The sequence below is a fragment of the Neospora caninum genome, chromosome VIII, assembly GCF_000208865.1.
Source record: "Neospora caninum Liverpool complete genome, chromosome VIII".
Lineage (NCBI taxonomy): Eukaryota > Apicomplexa > Conoidasida > Eucoccidiorida > Sarcocystidae > Neospora > Neospora caninum.
This window is the reverse complement of record NC_018395.1, coordinates 3,441,196-3,460,085: the sequence shown is the minus strand read 5'-3', so window position 1 is coordinate 3,460,085 and position 18,890 is coordinate 3,441,196. Positions and strand designations below refer to the sequence as shown.

General features: G+C 50.6%; 4 protein-coding genes across 4 annotated transcripts; all 4 read left to right on the top strand.

Annotated features, from left to right (window-relative positions):
• Nucleotides 1–6,561: 6,561 nt before the first annotated feature.
• NCLIV_034391 (SRS domain-containing protein) lies at nt 6,562–7,725 on the top strand (the record flags this gene model as incomplete). Its single annotated transcript, XM_003883638.1, has 1 exon — nt 6,562–7,725. The coding sequence occupies one exon, from the start codon at nt 6,562–6,564 to the stop codon at nt 7,723–7,725; it is 1,164 nt and encodes a 387-aa protein (XP_003883687.1).
• Nucleotides 7,726–10,257: 2,532 nt separating this feature from the next.
• Nucleotides 10,258–11,379, top strand: NCLIV_034390 (SRS domain-containing protein; the record flags this gene model as incomplete). The annotated part of the gene is made up of 1 exon (XM_003883637.1): nt 10,258–11,379. One exon carries the CDS (start codon nt 10,258–10,260, stop codon nt 11,377–11,379), a length of 1,122 nt encoding a protein of 373 aa, XP_003883686.1.
• Nucleotides 11,380–13,794: 2,415 nt separating this feature from the next.
• Nucleotides 13,795–14,943, top strand: NCLIV_034381 (SRS domain-containing protein; the record flags this gene model as incomplete). Its single annotated transcript, XM_003883636.1, has 1 exon — nt 13,795–14,943. One exon carries the CDS (start codon nt 13,795–13,797, stop codon nt 14,941–14,943), a length of 1,149 nt encoding a protein of 382 aa, XP_003883685.1.
• A 2,696-nt stretch (nt 14,944–17,639) lies between these two features.
• Nucleotides 17,640–18,779, top strand: NCLIV_034380 (SRS domain-containing protein; the record flags this gene model as incomplete). The annotated part of the gene is made up of 1 exon (XM_003883635.1): nt 17,640–18,779. The coding sequence occupies one exon, from the start codon at nt 17,640–17,642 to the stop codon at nt 18,777–18,779; it is 1,140 nt and encodes a 379-aa protein (XP_003883684.1).
• Nucleotides 18,780–18,890: the final 111 nt, after the last annotated feature.

The window sequence follows — 18,890 nt, the reverse complement described above, 5'->3', positions numbered from 1 at the left end:
AACCACGTGTCACTTGTCGATCGCAGCGATATACTGGGGCCAGCAGGTCCCCAACAGCGCATCATCTCTGAAGGTGACGCAGGGATGGAATTAGAATTTACCGTAGATGGGAACCTCTGGTGTTCCAAAAACACGAAGGCGAAATATATCGTTGCTGAACAGGGTGCCTGAAACCGAAAAGCACGCTGGGAAGTGAAAGTAGAGGAATCGGAGAATCCGAGAGTAAGAAACTGTAGGGTATGCAACTGTTTTCACCACAGTGCGGTTAGCTGTAGGACTTCGTACGCAGAGGCATATCCGAGATTCGGTCACGAAAAAAAGTCACATTTTTCCCGTTGTCATTCTTCTCATGTGAGTATGTGCATGTAAGCGTGCCAATATCTCTCCACAGCCGCCTACATTGCAATTCAAGGCATTAACAGGCCCATCTGTACACTAGAGCCACGTGTATATGTATGTGGACGCAAATCATCACGTCCGTATACATATATATATATATATATATATATATATATATATACATACACTTGTGTATGCACATATGCAGCTATGCGTATGCATCTGATGCTTGCCTAACTCATTTACTTTCCGTCTGTATCCTTCTTCAACTTTGAGTCGAGGCCTTCACAAAGTGCTTCGTCTGCTTGACAATATGATGACTCTTTTCCGGCGTGGCTGTGAACCAAGCCTGAGGAGAAAACAAACAAAAAGTGAAGATTGAGAAACAAAGGAAGTAGCCGACATGGGAACTCTCTTTCTTGTTGATTCTATGCAGGTGGTTCCGTCCCAAATTCACCTCAGAAACTGGTACAGAATTGGTAGCGCGATGAAAGTGGGAGGGGAAATGGAGTAGGTAGTTCTCACGCTTGGCTCGCGAAAACAGACACGGCAACACGCCGAAACGTGCAAATAAACCAAGAAGATTTGGTGAAATAACGGCAATAGATCTGACCATTTGGGCGGTATGAAACATCCAATTGTGGCAGGTGTAGCTTTCGAACAAAGCAGCCACTTCTCGACTTCGCCGCCTCACGATTTGAGAAGGCAGTTGCTTTGGGGTAGCCGTCGGTGTGCGAGAGCGACGGAAAACCTGAGATATGTTTATAACCTGCCGCAGCAAAAACTGAAAAAAGGATACCTCTTCAGGTATAAGTAAGCAAGGATGCAGAGCAAATTGACGGACAGAAATACACATGCTCGATTATATATGAAGGTGTAAATATATGTGTGTACGTGGTGTGGGGTGCAGCTAAAGCAATACAAAAGAGGAAGGGGAAAGGGTTTACAGAGTGAACATGAGGAGCATTAAGAGAACGAGAAGGACAGAGGAGAGAAGTTCGGGGCAGACGCATAGACAGGAACGGCGACCTGGAAGAGGAAGAAAGGGAGAAGAGAGATGAGAGGAAACACTTTCCTTCCATGTGAAACAGAGGGGATAGACGAAGTACGGAGCAGTGTCGAAACGAAACAACGCCCGACATTGTGAGGATGATAGAAACCACATGATGAAGAGCGGAAGGGTAAGAGGAAGGCTAAGAAGGGTCTGGAACTAATCGTAGAGGACTGCTTTTCCGAGTACAGACCCATTTTTGTTTGCCGAATGGAGGTAAATGACACTCTGGTACTACCAGAGAACACGTACATGACTCGTCTGCAGGAATCAATGGCAACTGAGTGTGGACGATCCACCTATGGTGAAGCCGAAGATGGCAGTAGAGTTGGAAAAACTGCAGTCGCTTCTTCACAATGCGGCTTCGCGCGGTTGTCCGAGTCCCCGATACAGACGCAGGGATAGAAACCACAAGGATTTGCATGGGTCATTCCAGCGTACTTCTTCAACATGGATAATCAATAATAGCCGAAGTGGTAGTCCTCGCTGCGACTCACCATCATACGGTTGAAGAGAGCAGAGGCACAATGCGAGTCGCATCTGACAACACATTCTTAACATCATGCATATCCGTTGAGGCGTACGAGTGCAACCGGAATAGTGGCTACCTCACGGTTGTCTGTCGCGAAACAGCCACACATAGTGGTATCGGCAACAGCAGACCCACACGGTCGTGTAAGCTTTTGTTCGAAGAGCCCCCATGCAGGGTAACGGCACCTCAAACAGGCTGGACAAACCCGTCTGTATGCTGCAGAACACAGGAAACAGAACAAACTCTCAACCCCAGGTCCATGCCTGCCTCCTCCCTCCAGCCGTGACTGTGAGTGGATGTCATCAGGCTGTCATCACAGGCGCCTTTTCCCGGGATGTGGGTCATGGACCAGAAGCATATGAGCATTTCGATCAGGGCATTACAGCCAACGAAGGTTGAACACGGAAGTCAGCACACGCCAGTGACTCGGTCACCCCACTATCGGAGTCTTCCGGTGTACTCGTCTCCGGAGACGAAGCACACATCGATCCCGCCCTCCAAACACAAGCTGACGGATCGCCGAGCCGATCTCAGAAGTATTGTGAGTTTTCCGCAACGCACGTGTATAAATCGTTCTGCTTTCTGGCCAGCCACCGAAGGAATGCACCTTGCAGCTGCACGCCGGCCCAACAACGAGAGCGCTTCGGATAGTTGGACCTTGGGGTGCAGCGTTTCGGGCAGTGTGGTCGTCGGTTATCTTGTGGTGACGAGGGCGAAACCACCCGCTCCAGAAACCGTAACAATGAGAAGCAGAGCCAGGTCTGCTAAAAGGTATATAGATGTGATGGCGACACAATTGCCTGCTTCTCTTTTTAAGAGTCAGCAGTCTCTGTTTTATGGACGGAACAAACCCGGATGAATGGACCTGAAACGGGTCCCGATCTGAAGACACGTCCCCCTCCCCCACGGAATCCATGCTACCGCGGTTCGTCCCTCGAGGAATGCTTGAATCCTTTTTATTAGTCACTGTGCACGTAGTGTTGTCGTTGTTTTCGAGGTTGACGGATTAATATGTCCATCGTGGAAGGTGTGAGATGATTGGGTATGCTTACAACATGGAGGTTTCTGCTCTTACGCGCTGCCCGAGATCCGTGGCCTTTTGCACAGGGTCGCGATTTCCCCCGGGGCTTAGGGTACGAATGAGACTAACGGTCTTGGTCCTGTACGTGAGCATGCTCCTGCTATTGAACTATATCTTTTGCCGTGTTCCTGTGAAGACCTGGGTGAGCAACTGTCACCGACTGAGCCAAGCCGTGTCATTGATAATGCAGTAATTAAGTGCACTTGCAAAGACCAGAACGCGCAAAATACTGATGTTACGGTAGTCGTCTCAGAGGAACAGAACAGTTTGCAGATCTGTTGCAAAAGTGAGAAGCTAAAATGCGCGCCTAATGACCTAAAGGGCAGCAAAGTCTGTCCTCCTACCACGACAACACTCACGGATTGCGAAACAGTGCAGACCAAGGGCGCCCCTGCGCCGGTAGATGTCAATTTACTTCTCACGGGTCCTACAAAGGTATCCTGGGAAAAAGTAGAGGGCGCTATCGCCGATTGTGCCTCTTAGAACCTGACGTTCCCCCCTGAAAATCTCCCCTTTGTTGACAAATCATTTGTTGTCGGTTGCACAGATAACAGCAACAGGACAAACAAGATGAAAATGACGGTGTCTCTTCAAGCGAGAGCAAGCGGGACGGAAGAACAGATTGCCACATGCGCCTATACGGATTGAATAGCAGTAAAGCACACCAAACCGTCACGCTGACTCCGGAGAAGAACAGCTTCTCCCTGGTGTGGGGTAACGAGGGAGAAGTTCTGCCGACAACCTACGAAACAACCTACTGCCTCACGGAAGATGGGAACGACGCTGGTGTCGAGTGCACGGGAGCGTACGGAGGCATTTTCTCGAATTACGAAACGACCTGGTGGACGAAAACCACGAACACCGACAAGTTCAAGTTCACGATTCAAGATGGACAGTTTCCGGCAGAGGAACAGAAGATTACGGTTGGCTGCCAGAAGACAACCCTGGATCCCGGAACGCAGCCGAAGGAAGTCGGTGAAAAGGATTCGAGTGTGTGCAGTGTTGACGTGACGATTCTGGCATCTGCAGCCTCATCTGCAGCGTTGACGACAGGCCTGGCTGTTACGTTGTTGTCGTTGGCAGCATTTTTCTCCACACCTCTACTGTAGTGAGTTATTTTCACAACACCCAACATCACACGAATGGTTCTCCGCTAAGCAGCTTCCCTGACGTTATCTTTCCCGCCTGTATGTTTTTAGACAAGAGGAGTTACACTGGCTTGTGGGATGGAAGCAGCCACACTGCCTGGCGACAACTGACAAAATTTCTTTTAGACTTACATTTGCTGTTTCGTCTAGTCGGCAGGACAGCGACTCTTCTACGACGTCTCTCCAAGAAAACTTGTAAAACGAAAAGGGAAGAGAAAGAAACCGAACAGCAGCACAACTATGTACTTCCAGAGATCTCTCCGCGTCTAGTTGCATGAGGCTATGAACCCACAGCTGTTCCGAACTCGGCGCCTGAAAGCTCACAATGGGGCGGACATTTGACCAGAAAATACTAAAACCAAAAGAACAGGCGAACGTCAGTCGAACCTTTTCTTTCCAAGCAAAACGGATGCAAGAAACAGAGAAGGTAGATAAACAAGCTCGCAATAGACAGAAAGTGACACACTCGTGACCAGTGGGGCAGTATCAAGCATCCGGTGTCACGCGCTGTAACTTTGAAAGCGCCCAGCCGGTTTTTTCCTGACGTCGACACCTGTTCGTGTGTTGACCCTTTTGTCGTTCTGAGGCCAGGGTACAGCTGTGCTGCGTTCACAAGCAGCAAAGAAGAATGAGGAAACATACAGTACCAATACACGTGAACATCCACGAGCATATAACAAAAAGAAAACACTGACGTCGCGAGCGTACAAATATATGTATATATAGACGAGAGTGACCCTAAACGTCGTGGGGTGAGAAAGTCAGAAAGGAACGAAATTTGCAAGCAGAGCTTCGGAACACAAGAGAACAACTTGAATTGTGGCAACGATATGAGAAGCCATCGTTTTCTTCCAGGTGAACAAGAATACGACGATGGCGTAAAAAGAGACGTCCGGTGCCGATGGACCAGAACAGGGAGCCAAAACCAAGAACTGACACACCAATGGGTTGGAGGGAAGAAAGACGCAGAGAACTTTCGACTCATCGCAGAAACATCCTCCCGCAGCTTCCGGCCCCCGTCCTCGCTGGAGCCCGAAAGAACTCGTCAGACACCGCGGTCAAAAGGCGAGCACACATACGTTCCTCCTCGCCAGGAAGCGAGAGGAACTGCCACCGATATCTGGCCTCACGTCAAGCGCGAACTGCAATTCACCATCCACCACGTCAAGAAAGGTATCGCCAGGCGCATGTGTCCTAGGTGACGTGACAAAGTACTCTTAAAAGGTTTTACATTCCATTAGGCAAACAGTTTCAGGCCGAGGACTGCGCAGCTGTAGATTGCGCGCCGGCGAATAGAAAAGACGGACAGTAGAGAGGAATCGTCGACAAAGACCTGAGGCCAGCGGGTTCGAGTACGCCGTCGTCCAGAGCGCGCTCTCTTCTTGAAAAGCACCCTCATTCGGGCTGCAAAGGCTACACACCCCCCCATTTTCTTGAAACGACTCATCCGAAGTATGCCCCATTTCGATCTCCCTGTCGAGAGAACCTGCGCTGCAGTGATGACTGCCAAAGGCTAGGCTCCAACATCGAGCAATACCACCCTTCACAGCTCACTGACTCCTTGTCTTGTAGTAAGGTGCCCGACAAGCGGACAAACTCCAATCACTCGTCAACGCTCTGTCTCCACATCCCCGCTCGGCGGCCAAACCCGTCGCCCCATTGCAGTCTACCAAGGCAAGTGCACTCTGGATGCACCACATGTAAGGAAATGCTGCAAGAATTCCTTGACAAATCACAGGGCAACCGAAAGTTGAATAGTCTCAGCACGCGCGACAACACTGTTCCTAGCCGTCCTAGACCCTCTCTCATGTTGCCTCCGAAGAAGTTAAGTCACGGCGACAAATACAAGGTAAAAAGCGGATTCCCTTCAGAGCCTGTCCGACATGTCCTTCGAGTATCGATCAAGGATTCCTTCCCATCGCCGGCGTAGCTGCGGTACGTAGCCACCGCGGCTCGGCGCTTCAGGAAAAGTGACTCGAAGAACGCGATGGCGGGGCCCGCCGCTCCCGGCTGGGTAATCGCATGTCTTGCAGGAGGGTCGGGGGGGGGGGGGGGGAGGTATGACAGCCCCATAGCTCGCACGAGTGCAGGTCCCGAGGGAGAGGCCGACGGTGGGTTAAAAAAGGTCAGAAGATTAAAAGCAGACGTCGTCGTTTTTCTTCCGCAGAACCAACGTTCTGGGTGTCTTCTGCAGTGCGGTGACCTGACTCTTCAGACCTCAAGGGAGGCTCATTCTGGGGGCTAGTACCTCTTACCAACGGCTTTCTTTACCTTTTTAGTCTTCGCGTTGCTCTCGTGAACACCGGAAACCTTGAATCAAGTTTCTTTTGTATCTTGGTTTATTAGTTGCTTCGAGAGCCGCTGCTGTTATCTGCATTGTAGAAGGTGTGGCAGTGATTACCCCTTCAACATGGCGCTTTCTTTTCTCGTTAACTGCGCGGGTTCCGAGGTCCCCTCCAGAGTGTCCCGGATTCCCCGGGGACTCGGAGAGCGAATGAGACTACGAACGTTCCTAGTGTGTGTTAGCACGTTCCTGCTGTTATACACTCTATCGTTTTCCGGGTGCTTCCGGGTTCTGGCTGACGGAGCAACCGACCCAAGATGTGTGAGTACAGGGCCTGTGACCAGGTGCACTTGCGAGCGAAGCCCCGGCTCTAACACGCCACTGACAGCAACCCTTTCTAAAGAGAAAAACGTTCTTGAAATCGGCTGCAGCCAATCTGACCTGAAATGTGCTCCCGAAGAGCTGGGTACCAATGAGGTCTGCCCTTCTACCACAACCAGCCTGAAGGATTGCAAAAATGGAGACGCACGAACCAGCACCACAAAACCTATTAATATCAACACCCTTCTCAGTGGTTCCTCAACAGCCGTATCCTGGCAGTCATGTGAAGACGTTGGTGAAGTTCCGTGCACCAAAAAAAAGCTAACGATCCCTCCTGAAAATTTTCCTTTTGTGGACCAAAAGTTCGTTGTCGGTTGCGTAGATGACACCAAGGCGAATGACAAAATGACGGTGACGGTGACGCTGGAAGCGAGAGCAAGTGCGACGGAAGATCACATCGTCAAATGTGCGTACGGAAAGAATAGCAATCCAACACACCAAACAGTCACCCTGACTCCGGAGAAGAACAGCTTCACTCTTGTGTGTGGCGACAAGGGAGACGTTCTCCCGACAAATTACAAAGAGGAGTACTGCGTGAGTGAAACCGGGACGGAAGCATCCGAGTCCTGCACTGGAGCGTACGACGGCATTTTCCCGAATTTCGAAACGACCTGGTGGACCACAACAGCAAACAGCAATGAGTACAAGTTCACGATTCCAGATGGGCAGTTCCCGGCGGAGGAACAGAAAATTACAGTTGGCTGCCAGAAGAAGACAGCCGGTGAAACTGAGAAGAACAGACACGGAAGTGAGAAAGAAGACGAAGCGAAGTCGACCGTGTGCAGCGTTGATGTGACGATTGTGGCATCTGCAGCATCATCTGGGGCCTTGACTAGTGGCATGGCCGTTCTGTTGCTATCATTGGCGGGATTTTCTCCTTACCTCTGCTGCAGTGAGTTATTTTCTTGACTTCGTCGGCCCACAAAGGGTTCTACATAAAGAACTTCCTCTCACCCTGTCTTTCCCGCCGGTATATCTGTAGAACAGAGGAGTTACACTGGCTTGTGTGCTGAAGATGTTCACACCGCCTGATGACAACTGACAAAATTCTTTCACACTTACACCTGTTGTTCCGTCTAATCGGCAGGATAGCGACTCTGCTACCACGTGTCTAAAGAGAACTTTAAAAAACGCAAACGCAAGAGAGAGAAACCGAACAGGAGTACACGATGCAGTTCCAGAAATCCCTCCACGTCCAGTTTTTAAAGGCTATATCTTTTCCACTTTTTTCAAGCTTGTCTACTCCAAGCAGCGGCTGTGGAGGACATCTGGACGGACACAAAAAAGAAGAATGCAGGCTAAGTTCAGCTGTGTCTGCTCTCTCCTACCAAAACAGATACAAAGAAGCTTAGGGGCTAGAGAAGCAACCTGTGACCAAGACAGAATGTGACGAACGCACTCGTGACTATTTAGGTGCGATGGATCATCCAATTATCAGCTGTAACTTTCAAAGCGTCGCGCTACCGGCTTCGTCATCTCGATGCCTACTGATTTGATTAGCGTGTGCGTGCGTGGAGGCTACCGCAGTTGCAAGAGTCGGGTAGAACTGAGATGCGTTCACAACCAGCATAGAAAAAAGAGAGGACATATACAGTACAAGTGCACATCTAGGAGCATTTAAACCAAGCAGCCGTGCATACATAGATAGATGTACTTACATACATGAGGGAATCGGAAACTGTTGGGTAAACACGAGAAGCATGGGGAGAAACGGCAGGGGAACAGAAGGCCTGACAAGCAGAGTCTCGAACACGAAACCCCAAATAGAATCTGAGAATCAATATGAGAGAAAAAATTACATTTTTCTTCTAACTGGAAAATGGCACGGGGACAACGTCAGAAGAGGAGTCGGATCGTGGCAAGTGATTGCAGGAAGAAACAGCCACCAAGTAATGACTCAATGAAGGAAGACAGGCGAGACAGACCAAGATGATTTTCGATTCCATCGCAGAAACCTCCTTTCCCCGCTTCGTAAAAGCGCCCTCTTTTGCATGTCAAGGGATTTGCCAGAAACCAACGTCGTAAAGCGCACACGCGTTGCGTCCGCTCGCCAGTAAGCATAGCCACCGACAGCGATAGACATGAGAGAAAAACGAAATAAGAGAAAAATGAAAGAAGAATGTACTGGATTTGCACTTACTACTGCAACATATTCTGTACAGCGCAGCTGTGTCCCCTCCCCTCGGTCGTGTACACATGTACAAAGTGAGAGGGACCCGTAAGGCGTGATGTGTATCCTGCTCACTTGTATTTTGAAGTGGAATGCTCAAAACGTCCTTAGGTCAAGTACAGAAGCTAACTCAGCAACACCCGTGTTTATATGGTAGCAAGAAGGCATGTGTCTCAGCTGACACTATATCCTCACAAGGTTGCACACTAATCTTTACGCGCATCAGCAGCATCCTGTCGAGTAGTATGTAGCTCATCCTCGTGTATTGACGAACAAGGACATAGAGATGGGTAGACGAGAACAAAACGGAGGCCAGACGGCTTCTGTAAGCCTTCGACCGCAGTTCGCCGTTATGTGGAAGAACACTTCATCATACCTGAAAAGACAGCCGCCTCCCCGGTTCCCCTAATGCTTTGATCGGCAACGTGTTTCTCCGTCAATCGCTGTCCTTACCAAGCTGAACTCCACTGCGATGAAGACTGCCAACGGTATGCAGCACCCAGCGACAACACCCGTCGCACTACCAGGGAATCTTGTTGTCCAGGAGGACGGCATACGCCAAACGATAAACTACCTTTCAGTGCCAAGTGTGTGTCCAGGACCCGCTCCTTAACAGAAAGACGGGTAGAAACGCCACCATGCGTCACGTAATGGGTCCTTTCCGTCTGATTTCCGCACTACTGGACGACTCTCAAGACATGACCCAGTGTGACCCCAAATACTAAACAGGGTAGCAGGCGATTCCTCTCGGAGACGCTGTCCTCGAAAATCTTCGAGTGTCGATTGAACAGTTCCTCACGGGATTTGCCTAGAGTCGGGAGACAGAGGCGAAGAGATGGCGCTGCAACGTGGAATTAACCCCCCTAAGGAATGCTCGGTTTTTTCCGGCTGCACACCCGGTTCGTCTTGAGGGGTAGATGACCCGCAGCACGCGAGGGGAGGGGGCGATGAGAACCACGACGATGGCATGCAGGGAACACCGAAGAGTTGGAAATGCACATATGTCGCAGGTTTTCTTCATCATTGGAATCCACATTTGGGTGTTTCTTAAGAAGTGAAACGATCTGCTCAGTCGGACCAAAATCAGGACCCATTCCGCGGGCCACCACCTCTTACCGCCGGTACCCTCCACACGTGTACATTTTTCGTTCCTCTCCAAAATATATCCAAATCCTTCAATCAAGCCTCGCTTCCGCGATCATCTGAGGCCGGTTCCTCAAGTCGTTGCTGTCATCTACATCGAAGAGGGTGTGATTGTGAGTTCCTACAACATGGCACATTCTTCGGGCGTGAACCGCCCGGGTTCCGATGTCTCCGGCTCGGTGTTGCAGGTTTCCCGGGGACTCGGAGTCCGAATGGGGCTACGAGCGATTTTAGTTTTTGTGAGCACGTTCCTGTTTTTAGACTTTCCACCATTTTGCGGGTGCGTCCGAGCTCTGGCTGACGAACCAACAGACCCAGCCTGTGTGACTAACGAGGCCGTGACCAAGTGCACTAGCACAAAAACTGACGCGAGAGACAAGGCACTCACAGCAACTCTCTCTGAAAAAAAAAACATCCTTGAAATTGCTTGCAAGAATCCTGAGCTGAAATGCGCTCCCGATGGCTTGGAGAGCAACGAGGTCTGCCCTTCAACCACAGCCAGCCTGAAGGATTGCAAAAACGAAAACCGAGACAGCACCCCTACGCCATTCGACATCAACACCCTCCTCAGCGGTTCCCCAAAAGACGTGTCCTGGAGGAATTGCGTGGATGCGACGTGCACTACTAAGAAGCTAGAGATCCCTCCTGAAAACTTTCCCTTTGTCGACCAAAAGTTCATGGTCGGTTGCGTGAAAGGCGATACAAACGATACAATGAAGGTGACAGTGACGCTGGAAGCGAGAGCAAGTGCGACGGAAGACCAAGCCGTCAAATGTGCTTACGGAGTGAATAGCAATAAAGCCCACCAAACGGTCACACTGACTCCGGAGAAGAACAGCTTCACTCTGGCGTGTGGCGACCAGGGAGACATTCTGCCGACAAATTACAAAAAGGAGTACTGCGTGAGTGAATCCGGGAACGAAGCCTCCGACTCCTGCACTGGGGCGTACAACGGCATTTTCCCGAATTACGAAGAGACATGGTGGACGACAACCCCACACACCAACGAGTACAAGTTCACGATTCCAGAAGGGCAATTCCCGGCAGAGGAACAGAAGATCACTGTTGGCTGTCAAAAGAAGGCCACTGCTGAGCCGGGAAAACAGAGGACGGAGAGCGAAGAAAAGGGTTCGAGTGTGTGCAGCGTTGACGTGACGGTTGTGGCATCAGCAGCATCATCTGCCGCATCGACAAGTGGAATGGCCGTTATGTTGTCGTTGGCAGCATTGGTCTCCACACCTCTACTGTAGTGAGTTATTTTCACAACTCCAACACCCCACGCACGAACGGTTCTCCACTAAGCAGTTTGCCTGACCTTATCTTTTCCGGTGGTATGTCTTTAGACCAGAGGAGTTACACTGGCTTGTGGGATGGAAGCAGCCACACTGCCTGGCGACAACTGACAAAATTTCTTTCAGACTTACATTTGCTGTTTCGTCTAGTCGGCAGGACAGCGACTCTTCTACGACGTCTCTCCAAGACAACTTGTAAAACGAAAACGAAAGACAGAGAAACCGAACAGCAGTACAACTACGTAGTTCCAGATATCTCTCCGCGTCTAGTTTTATGAGACTATGAGGCCGCAGCTCTTCGGAACTCGGCGGCTGAAAGTTGACACTGGGGCGGACGTTTGACCAAAAAATACTGAAACCAAAAGAAAAGGCGAAAGTCAGTTGATCCTTTTCTCTCCAAACAAAACGGATGTAAGAAAGCAGAGAAGGTCGGTAAAAACAAGCCAGGAAATGGGGAGAAAGCGACAAACACATTCGTGACCAGTGGGCCAGTATCAAGCATCCAGTGTCACGCGCTGTAACTTCCAATGCGCCCAGCCGGATTTTTCCTTACCTCGGCGCCTGTTCGTGCGTTGACCCTGTTGGCATTCTAAGGCCAGGGTAACGCTGAGCTGCGTTCACAACCAGCAGCAGCAGAGAAGAATGAGGAAACATACAATGGCAATAGAGGTGAACAATGACGAGGAATTAACCAAAAAGAAACACGGAAGTCGCGAGCGTACAAATATATATATATATATAGCATCGAAATCGTGCAAGCAGAGCTTCGGAACACAAGAGAACAACCGGAATTGTGGCATCGATATGAGGAGCCATCGTTTTCTTCCAGGTGAACAAGAATACGACGATGGCGTAAAAAGAGACGTCCGGTGCCGATGGACCAGAACAGGGAGCCAAAACCAAGAACTGACACACCAATGGGTTGGAGGGAAGAAAGACGCAGAGAACTTTCGACTCATCGCAGAAACATCCTCCCGCAGCTTCCGGCCCCCGTCCTCGCTGGTGCCCGAAAGAACTTGCCAGACACCGCGGTCAAAAGGCGAGCACACATACGTTCCTCCTCGCCAGGAAGCGAGAGGAACTGCCACCGATATCTGGCCTCACGTCAAGCGCGAACTGCAATTCACCATCCACCACGTCAAGAAAGGTATCGCCAGGCGCATGTGTCCTAGGTGACGTGACAAAGTACTCTTAAAAGGTTTTACATTCCATTAGGCAAACAGTTTCAGGCCGAGGAATCCGCAGCTGTAGATTGCGCGTCGGCGAATAGAAAAGACGGACAGTAGAGAGGAATCGTCGACAAAGACCTGAGGCCAGCGGGTTCGAGTACGCCGTCGTCCGGAGCGCGCCGTTTTCTTGAAAAGCACCCTCCTTCGGGCTGCAACAGCTACACAGCCCGCGATTCCCTTGAAAGCAATCATCCGACGCATGCCCCATTTTGTCCATGGATCTTCCTGTCGAGACAACCTGCACTGTGGTGGTGACTGCCAATGGCTAGGCTCCAACATCGAGCGATACCACCCTTCACAGCACACTGACTCCTTGTCTTGTAGTAAGGTGCCCGACAATGGACAAACTCCAATCACTCGTCAACGCTCTGTCTCCACATCCCCGCTCGGCGGCCAAACCCGTCGCCCCATTGCAGTCTACCAAGGCAAGTGCACTCTGGATGCACCACATGTAAGGAAATGCTGCAAGAATTCCTTGACAAATCACAGGGCAACCGAAAGTTGAATAGTCTCAGCACGCGCGACGACACTGTTCCTAGCCGTCCGAGTCTCTCCCTCATGTTGTGTCCGTAGACGTTAAGTCACGGCAACAAATACAAGGTAAAAAGCGGATTCCCCGCGAAGCATGCCCGGCATGTCCTTCAATGGTCGATCAAGGATTTCGTTCCATGGTCTGCGATGCGGTGGTACGTAGCCGCCAGGGCTCTGCGCCGCAGGAGGAGCGACTTGAAGAACGCGATGGCGGGGCCCGCCGCTCCCGGCTGGGTAATCGCATGTCTTGCAGGAGGGTCGGGGGGGGGGGGGGGGAGGTATGACAGCCCCATAGCTCGCACGAGTGCAGGTCCCGAGGGAGAGGCCGACGGTGGGTTAAAAAAAATCAGAAGATTAAAAGCAGACGTCGTCGTTTTTCTTCCGCAGAACCAACGTTCTGGGTGTCTTCTGCAGTGCGGTGACCTGACTCTTCAGACCTCAAGGGAGGCTCATTCTGGGGGCTAGTACCTCTTACCAACGGTTTTCTTTACCTTTTTAGCCTTCGCGTTGCTCTCGTGAACACCGGAAACCTTGAACCAAGTTTCTTTTGTATCTTGGTTTATTAGTTGCTTCGAGAGCCACCGCTGTCATCTGCGTTGTACAAGGTGTGACAATGAATTACCCCTTCAACATGGCGCCGTCTTCCCGCGTTACCTGCCCAGTTTTCGATGCCACCGGCACAATGTCCCATTTTCCCCGCAGAATCGGAGTCCGAATGGGACTACGAGTGATTTTGGTTTTCGTGAGCGCGTTCCTGCTTTTAGACTCTCTACCCTTTTCCGGGTGCGTCCGAGCTGTGGCTGACGAACCAACGGACCCAGCCTGTGTGATTGCCGGGGCTGTGACCAAGTGCACTTGCACAAGCAAGGAGGTGACTAACAAGGATCTCACAGCAACCCTGTCTCAAGAGAAAAACGTCCTTGAAATTGGCTGCAAGCAAAGTGACCTTACATGTGCACCTGAAAATTTAGATGACAGTGCGGTCTGTCCATCGAGCACTACAAACCTGAGGGACTGCAAAACCCCACCAGGAACTGACACTCCATTCAACATCAACACCCTTCTCAGTGGCTCCTCACCAAACGTATCCTGGCAGCCCTGTACTGACTGTGATAGCGACAGCGGGTGCACCACTAAGAAGCTGACAATCCCTCCCGAGAATTTCCCCATCGTCGACCAAAAGTTCATGGTCGGTTGCGTACAACCAAACACAAAAGATACAATGAAGGTAACAGTGACGCTGGAAGCGAGAGCAAGTGCGACGGAAGATCACATCGTCAAATGTGCGTACGGAAAGAATAGCAATACAGCACACCAAACCGTCACGCTGAGTCGGGAGAAGAACAGCTTCACTCTGGTGTGTGGCGACCAGGGAGACGTACTCCCGACAAACTACCAAGAGAAGTACTGTGTGAGTGAATCCGGGAACGAAGCCTCCGACTCCTGCACTGGATCGTATCAAGGTATTTTCCCGAATTACGAAACGACCTGGTGGACGAAAACCACAGACAGAAACGAATACAAGTTCACGGTTCCAGATGGGCAATTCCCGGCAGAGGAACAGAAGATCACTGTTGGCTGTCAAAAGAAGGCAACCTGTGAGAACGGAAAGCAGAGCACGAAGACCGATGAAAAGGATTCGAGTGTATGCAGCGTTGACGTCACGGTTGTGGCATCTGCAGCATCATCTGGGGCGTTGACATGTGGTATGGCCGTCCTGTTGCTGTCGTTGGCAGGGTTTTTCTCCACAACTCTACTGTAGTGAGTTATTTTCGTGGCTCCAACAGCGCACGAATGGTTCTCCACTAAGCAGTTTCCCTGACCTTATCTTTCCCGGTGGCATGTCTTTTAGACCAGAGGAGTTACAGTGTTTTGTGGGGTGGAAGCACTCACACTGCCTGGCGACAACTCACAAAATTTTCTTTCAAACTACATTTGCCGTTTCGCCTGATCGGCAGGACACTGATTCTGGAGTGACGTCTTTCTCAGAAAGCTTGAAAAACGAAAACGGAAGAGAAAGAAACCGAACAGCAGTACAACTATGTAAATCCAGATATCGCTGCACGTGTATTTTTATGAATATCTGTTGTCCATACTTTTCTCCAAACTCGTCTTCTCCACGTAACTGGTATGGAGGACGTCTGGCCGGAAACCAAAAACAATAGTGAAGGCGGAAATTAGCTGTATCTCTTCTGACCAAGCAAAACAGATACAAGCAGCCACAGAGGCTAGAGAACCAACCTCGGAAATCAACAGAAAGAAGGCGACGAACACGTTCCTGACTCTTTCGGTAGTATCAGTCATCCAGTCATCTGCTGTAACTCTCAAAGCGCCCAATCACCTCCTAAACTTGGACGCTTACCGCCTTGACAAGACGGTTCCTGCGTGGAGGCCACCGGTGTTCAGAGACTATGGGACAACGGAAATGGGTTTACAACATGCAGAGAAAGACGAGCAAACATGTAACACCACTACGAGTGCGCATATAAGAGGATATTTGCAAAGAAGGCACGGAGAAGACACAGGCCACATTTGCGTATGTCTGAAAGAAAAGGAAACTGTCAGGTGAGGATGAATATCATGGAACGAGATGGTCAGAGCGAAACGAAAAGGGCCACACAGAGCCTGCAACACGAGAAAAGAACTGGACTGTGGCTCAGAGATGAGAAGACGCACTTTCCTGCCTAGGGGAAAAGCAAGCAGAGGAGGAAAGAAGTGATGGCAGACAGTGGCAATTGACACGGCGAAGAAGAGGCAACAACGCAGTGTGACACACCAATCGAGGTGAGGCAAGCCAGACGAAGAGGCGCATCGACGTCGTTACAAAAAATGTCTCCTCCCGCATCGGAACCACTTCCTCGCTTGTGTCCCAAGAAACTTGCCAGAAAATGTGGGAGGTCAAAAAGGCGAGCATATGGTTTCCTCCTCGCCAGCAAGGTACAGGAACCGACAACGATATACAACAGAGTAAGATCAAGTAAGAAACAAGTGGAGTTGCACGAACTACCGTAACTGATTCTGTTCACCACAGCTGTGCTCCCCCGCCTGCCTTGCGGACACCGACACAGAGAGAACAGCGAGAGAATACTACTGCTCACATGTTAGTATGGTCAGTACCATCGTACTGGGGCGTGTGCCATGTAAGGGTCGTGTGTATCCTACGAACTTGTAATTTAGAGTGGAATCTTGAGAGCTGGCATAACGTCAAGTATGAACTGTAATTCATCTGCCATCGCGGTTGATACGCTGACGGCAGGACATGCGTCCAAATAGACACCATATCCTTACAAGGTTTTTGCATCCCTGCAGGTGTCACGGGTCGAGTACTGCCTAGCTCGTCCTCGTATTCGACGGACAGGGAGTATAGAGAGAGATCGACGAGTACGGAACGGCCACCAGACGGCGCCGGTAAGCCTGCGTGCTGAGTCCTACGTTTTTCATGGAAATGTAGCCTCATGCTGCCTGAGAAGCCTAACCACTCCCCATTTCCCTTGATGCCATCATCCGAAACAAGCTCCGTTCCCCTGTGGATCTGCCGACCATGTAAGGAAAAACAGCGTAGTCGACTGCCAAAACCCCGCAGCACTCTTCAACACCACCCGTCGCAAAACCATAATTCGTAATTATCGTAGAGAAAGGCACGAGAAGAAGAGAAACTCTCACATCTCATCGATGGTCTGTCTCCGCTCACTGCCTTCGTGGGGAACTGGCCTCTGGTCTTGACGAGTTCCTAGGCACGGATGCTCGGGATTCAGAGTGGCTAACAGAAGCTTGCAAGACGTGCACGCGTGATCACGTGGTAACAGAAAGATGGGTACACATGCCAGCATGCGTCACGAAACGGGTCCTCTCGTATGAGTTCCGCCCTACTGGACGACTCTGAAGACACGACCCAGTGTGACGGGTCAGCTACAAAAACAAGATAGCAGGCGGATTGCTCTCGGAGCCGCTATCCTCCAAGACCTTCGAGATTCAACCGAACAGTTCCTCACCTGATTTGCCTAGAGTCGAGAGGCAGACGCGAAGAGATGGCGCTGATACTTGGAATTAAACCCCTCACAGGAATGCTGGGTTTTCCCGGCTGGACACCCCGTTTGTCTTGACGGGGTCGATGGCCCGCCGCGCGCGATGGGGGGAGCGCCGATAACCAGAACAACGGCATGCAGGGGATGCCGAAGAGTTTGGAAATGGACATATGCCGCAGGGTTTTCTTCATGGGATCCACATTCTGTGTGTTTCAAGAAGTGAAACGATCTGCTCACTCGGACCAAAATCAGGACCCATTCCGTGGGCCACCACCTCTGGCCTCCAGTACCCGACAAACGTGTCCATTTTCGTTCCTTCCAAAATATTCCCAAAACCTTCAGTGAAACCTGGCTTCCACATTCATGTGTGCAAGTTTTCAAAGTCGTCTCTGTCATCTACATAGTAGAAGGCGTGATTGTGAGTTCCTACAACATGGCACTTTCTTCGCGCGTGAACCGCCCAGGTTCCGAGGCTTCCGGCTCGGTGTTGCAGGTTTCCAGGGGATTCGAAGTCCGAATGGGACTACGAGTGATTTTAGTTTTTGTGAGCACGTTCCTGTTGTTAGACTTTGCATCATTTTTCGGTTGTGTCCGAACTCTGGCTGAGGAACCAACAGAACCAGCCTGCGTGACTACAGGGGCTGTTACCAAGTGCACTTGCACAAAACCTGCGGAAGCGAGCAACACGGATATCACAGCAACCCTCTCGGAAGAGAAAAACGCCCTAGAAATTGGCTGCAAAAGTCATGAGCTGAAATGCGCTCCCGATGGCTTGGAGAGCAACGAGGTCTGCCCTTCAACCACAGCCAGCCTGAAGGATTGCGAAAATGGACAGCGAGGTAGCAACCCAACGCCATTCGACATCAACACTCTCCTCAGCGGTTCCTCGAAAAACGTTTCCTGGAAATCTTGTAATGCCGCTGGTGACGATGCGTGCACCACTAAGAAACTAGAGATCCCTCGCGAAAATTTCCCATTTGTCGACAAATCATTTGTTGTCGGTTGCGTAGAGAACAGCAGCAAAGAAAACAAAATGAAAGTGACTGTGACACTGGAAGCGAGGGCAAGTGCAACGGAAGAACAGACCGTCACCTGCGCCTACGGAGTGAATAGCAATAAAGCACACCAAACCGTGACTCTGACTCCGGAGAAGAACAGCTTCACTTTGGTCTGTGGCGACCAGGGAGATGTTCTCCCGACAAATTACAAAGAGAAGTACTGCGTGAGTGAAATCGGGACGGCAGCATCCGAGTCCTGCACTGGAGCGTACAACGGCGTTTTCCCGAATTACGAAGAGACATGGTGGACGACAACCGCAAACACTGACGAGTACAGGTTCACGATTCCAGAAGGGCAATTCCCGGCGGACGAACAGAAGATTACTGTTGGCTGTCAAAAGAAGGCCACTGCTGAGCCGGGAAAACAGAGGACGGAGAGCGAAGAAAAGGGTTCGAGTGTGTGCAGTGTTGACGTGACGATTGTGGCATCTGCAGCTTCACCCGCGACATTGACAAGTGGGATGGTTGTTGTGTGGCTTTCTTTCGTTATTATTGTCTCCTCATCTCTTTTGTAGTGAGTGAGTTTATTCTGAGTGGTGTTCGAAGGGCCATGATAGTTATTCCTGTGAAAACGTTGAGGATCGCAACACCGCAGCAGAAGCGCAGCGGTACTTCCAGGCTGGATG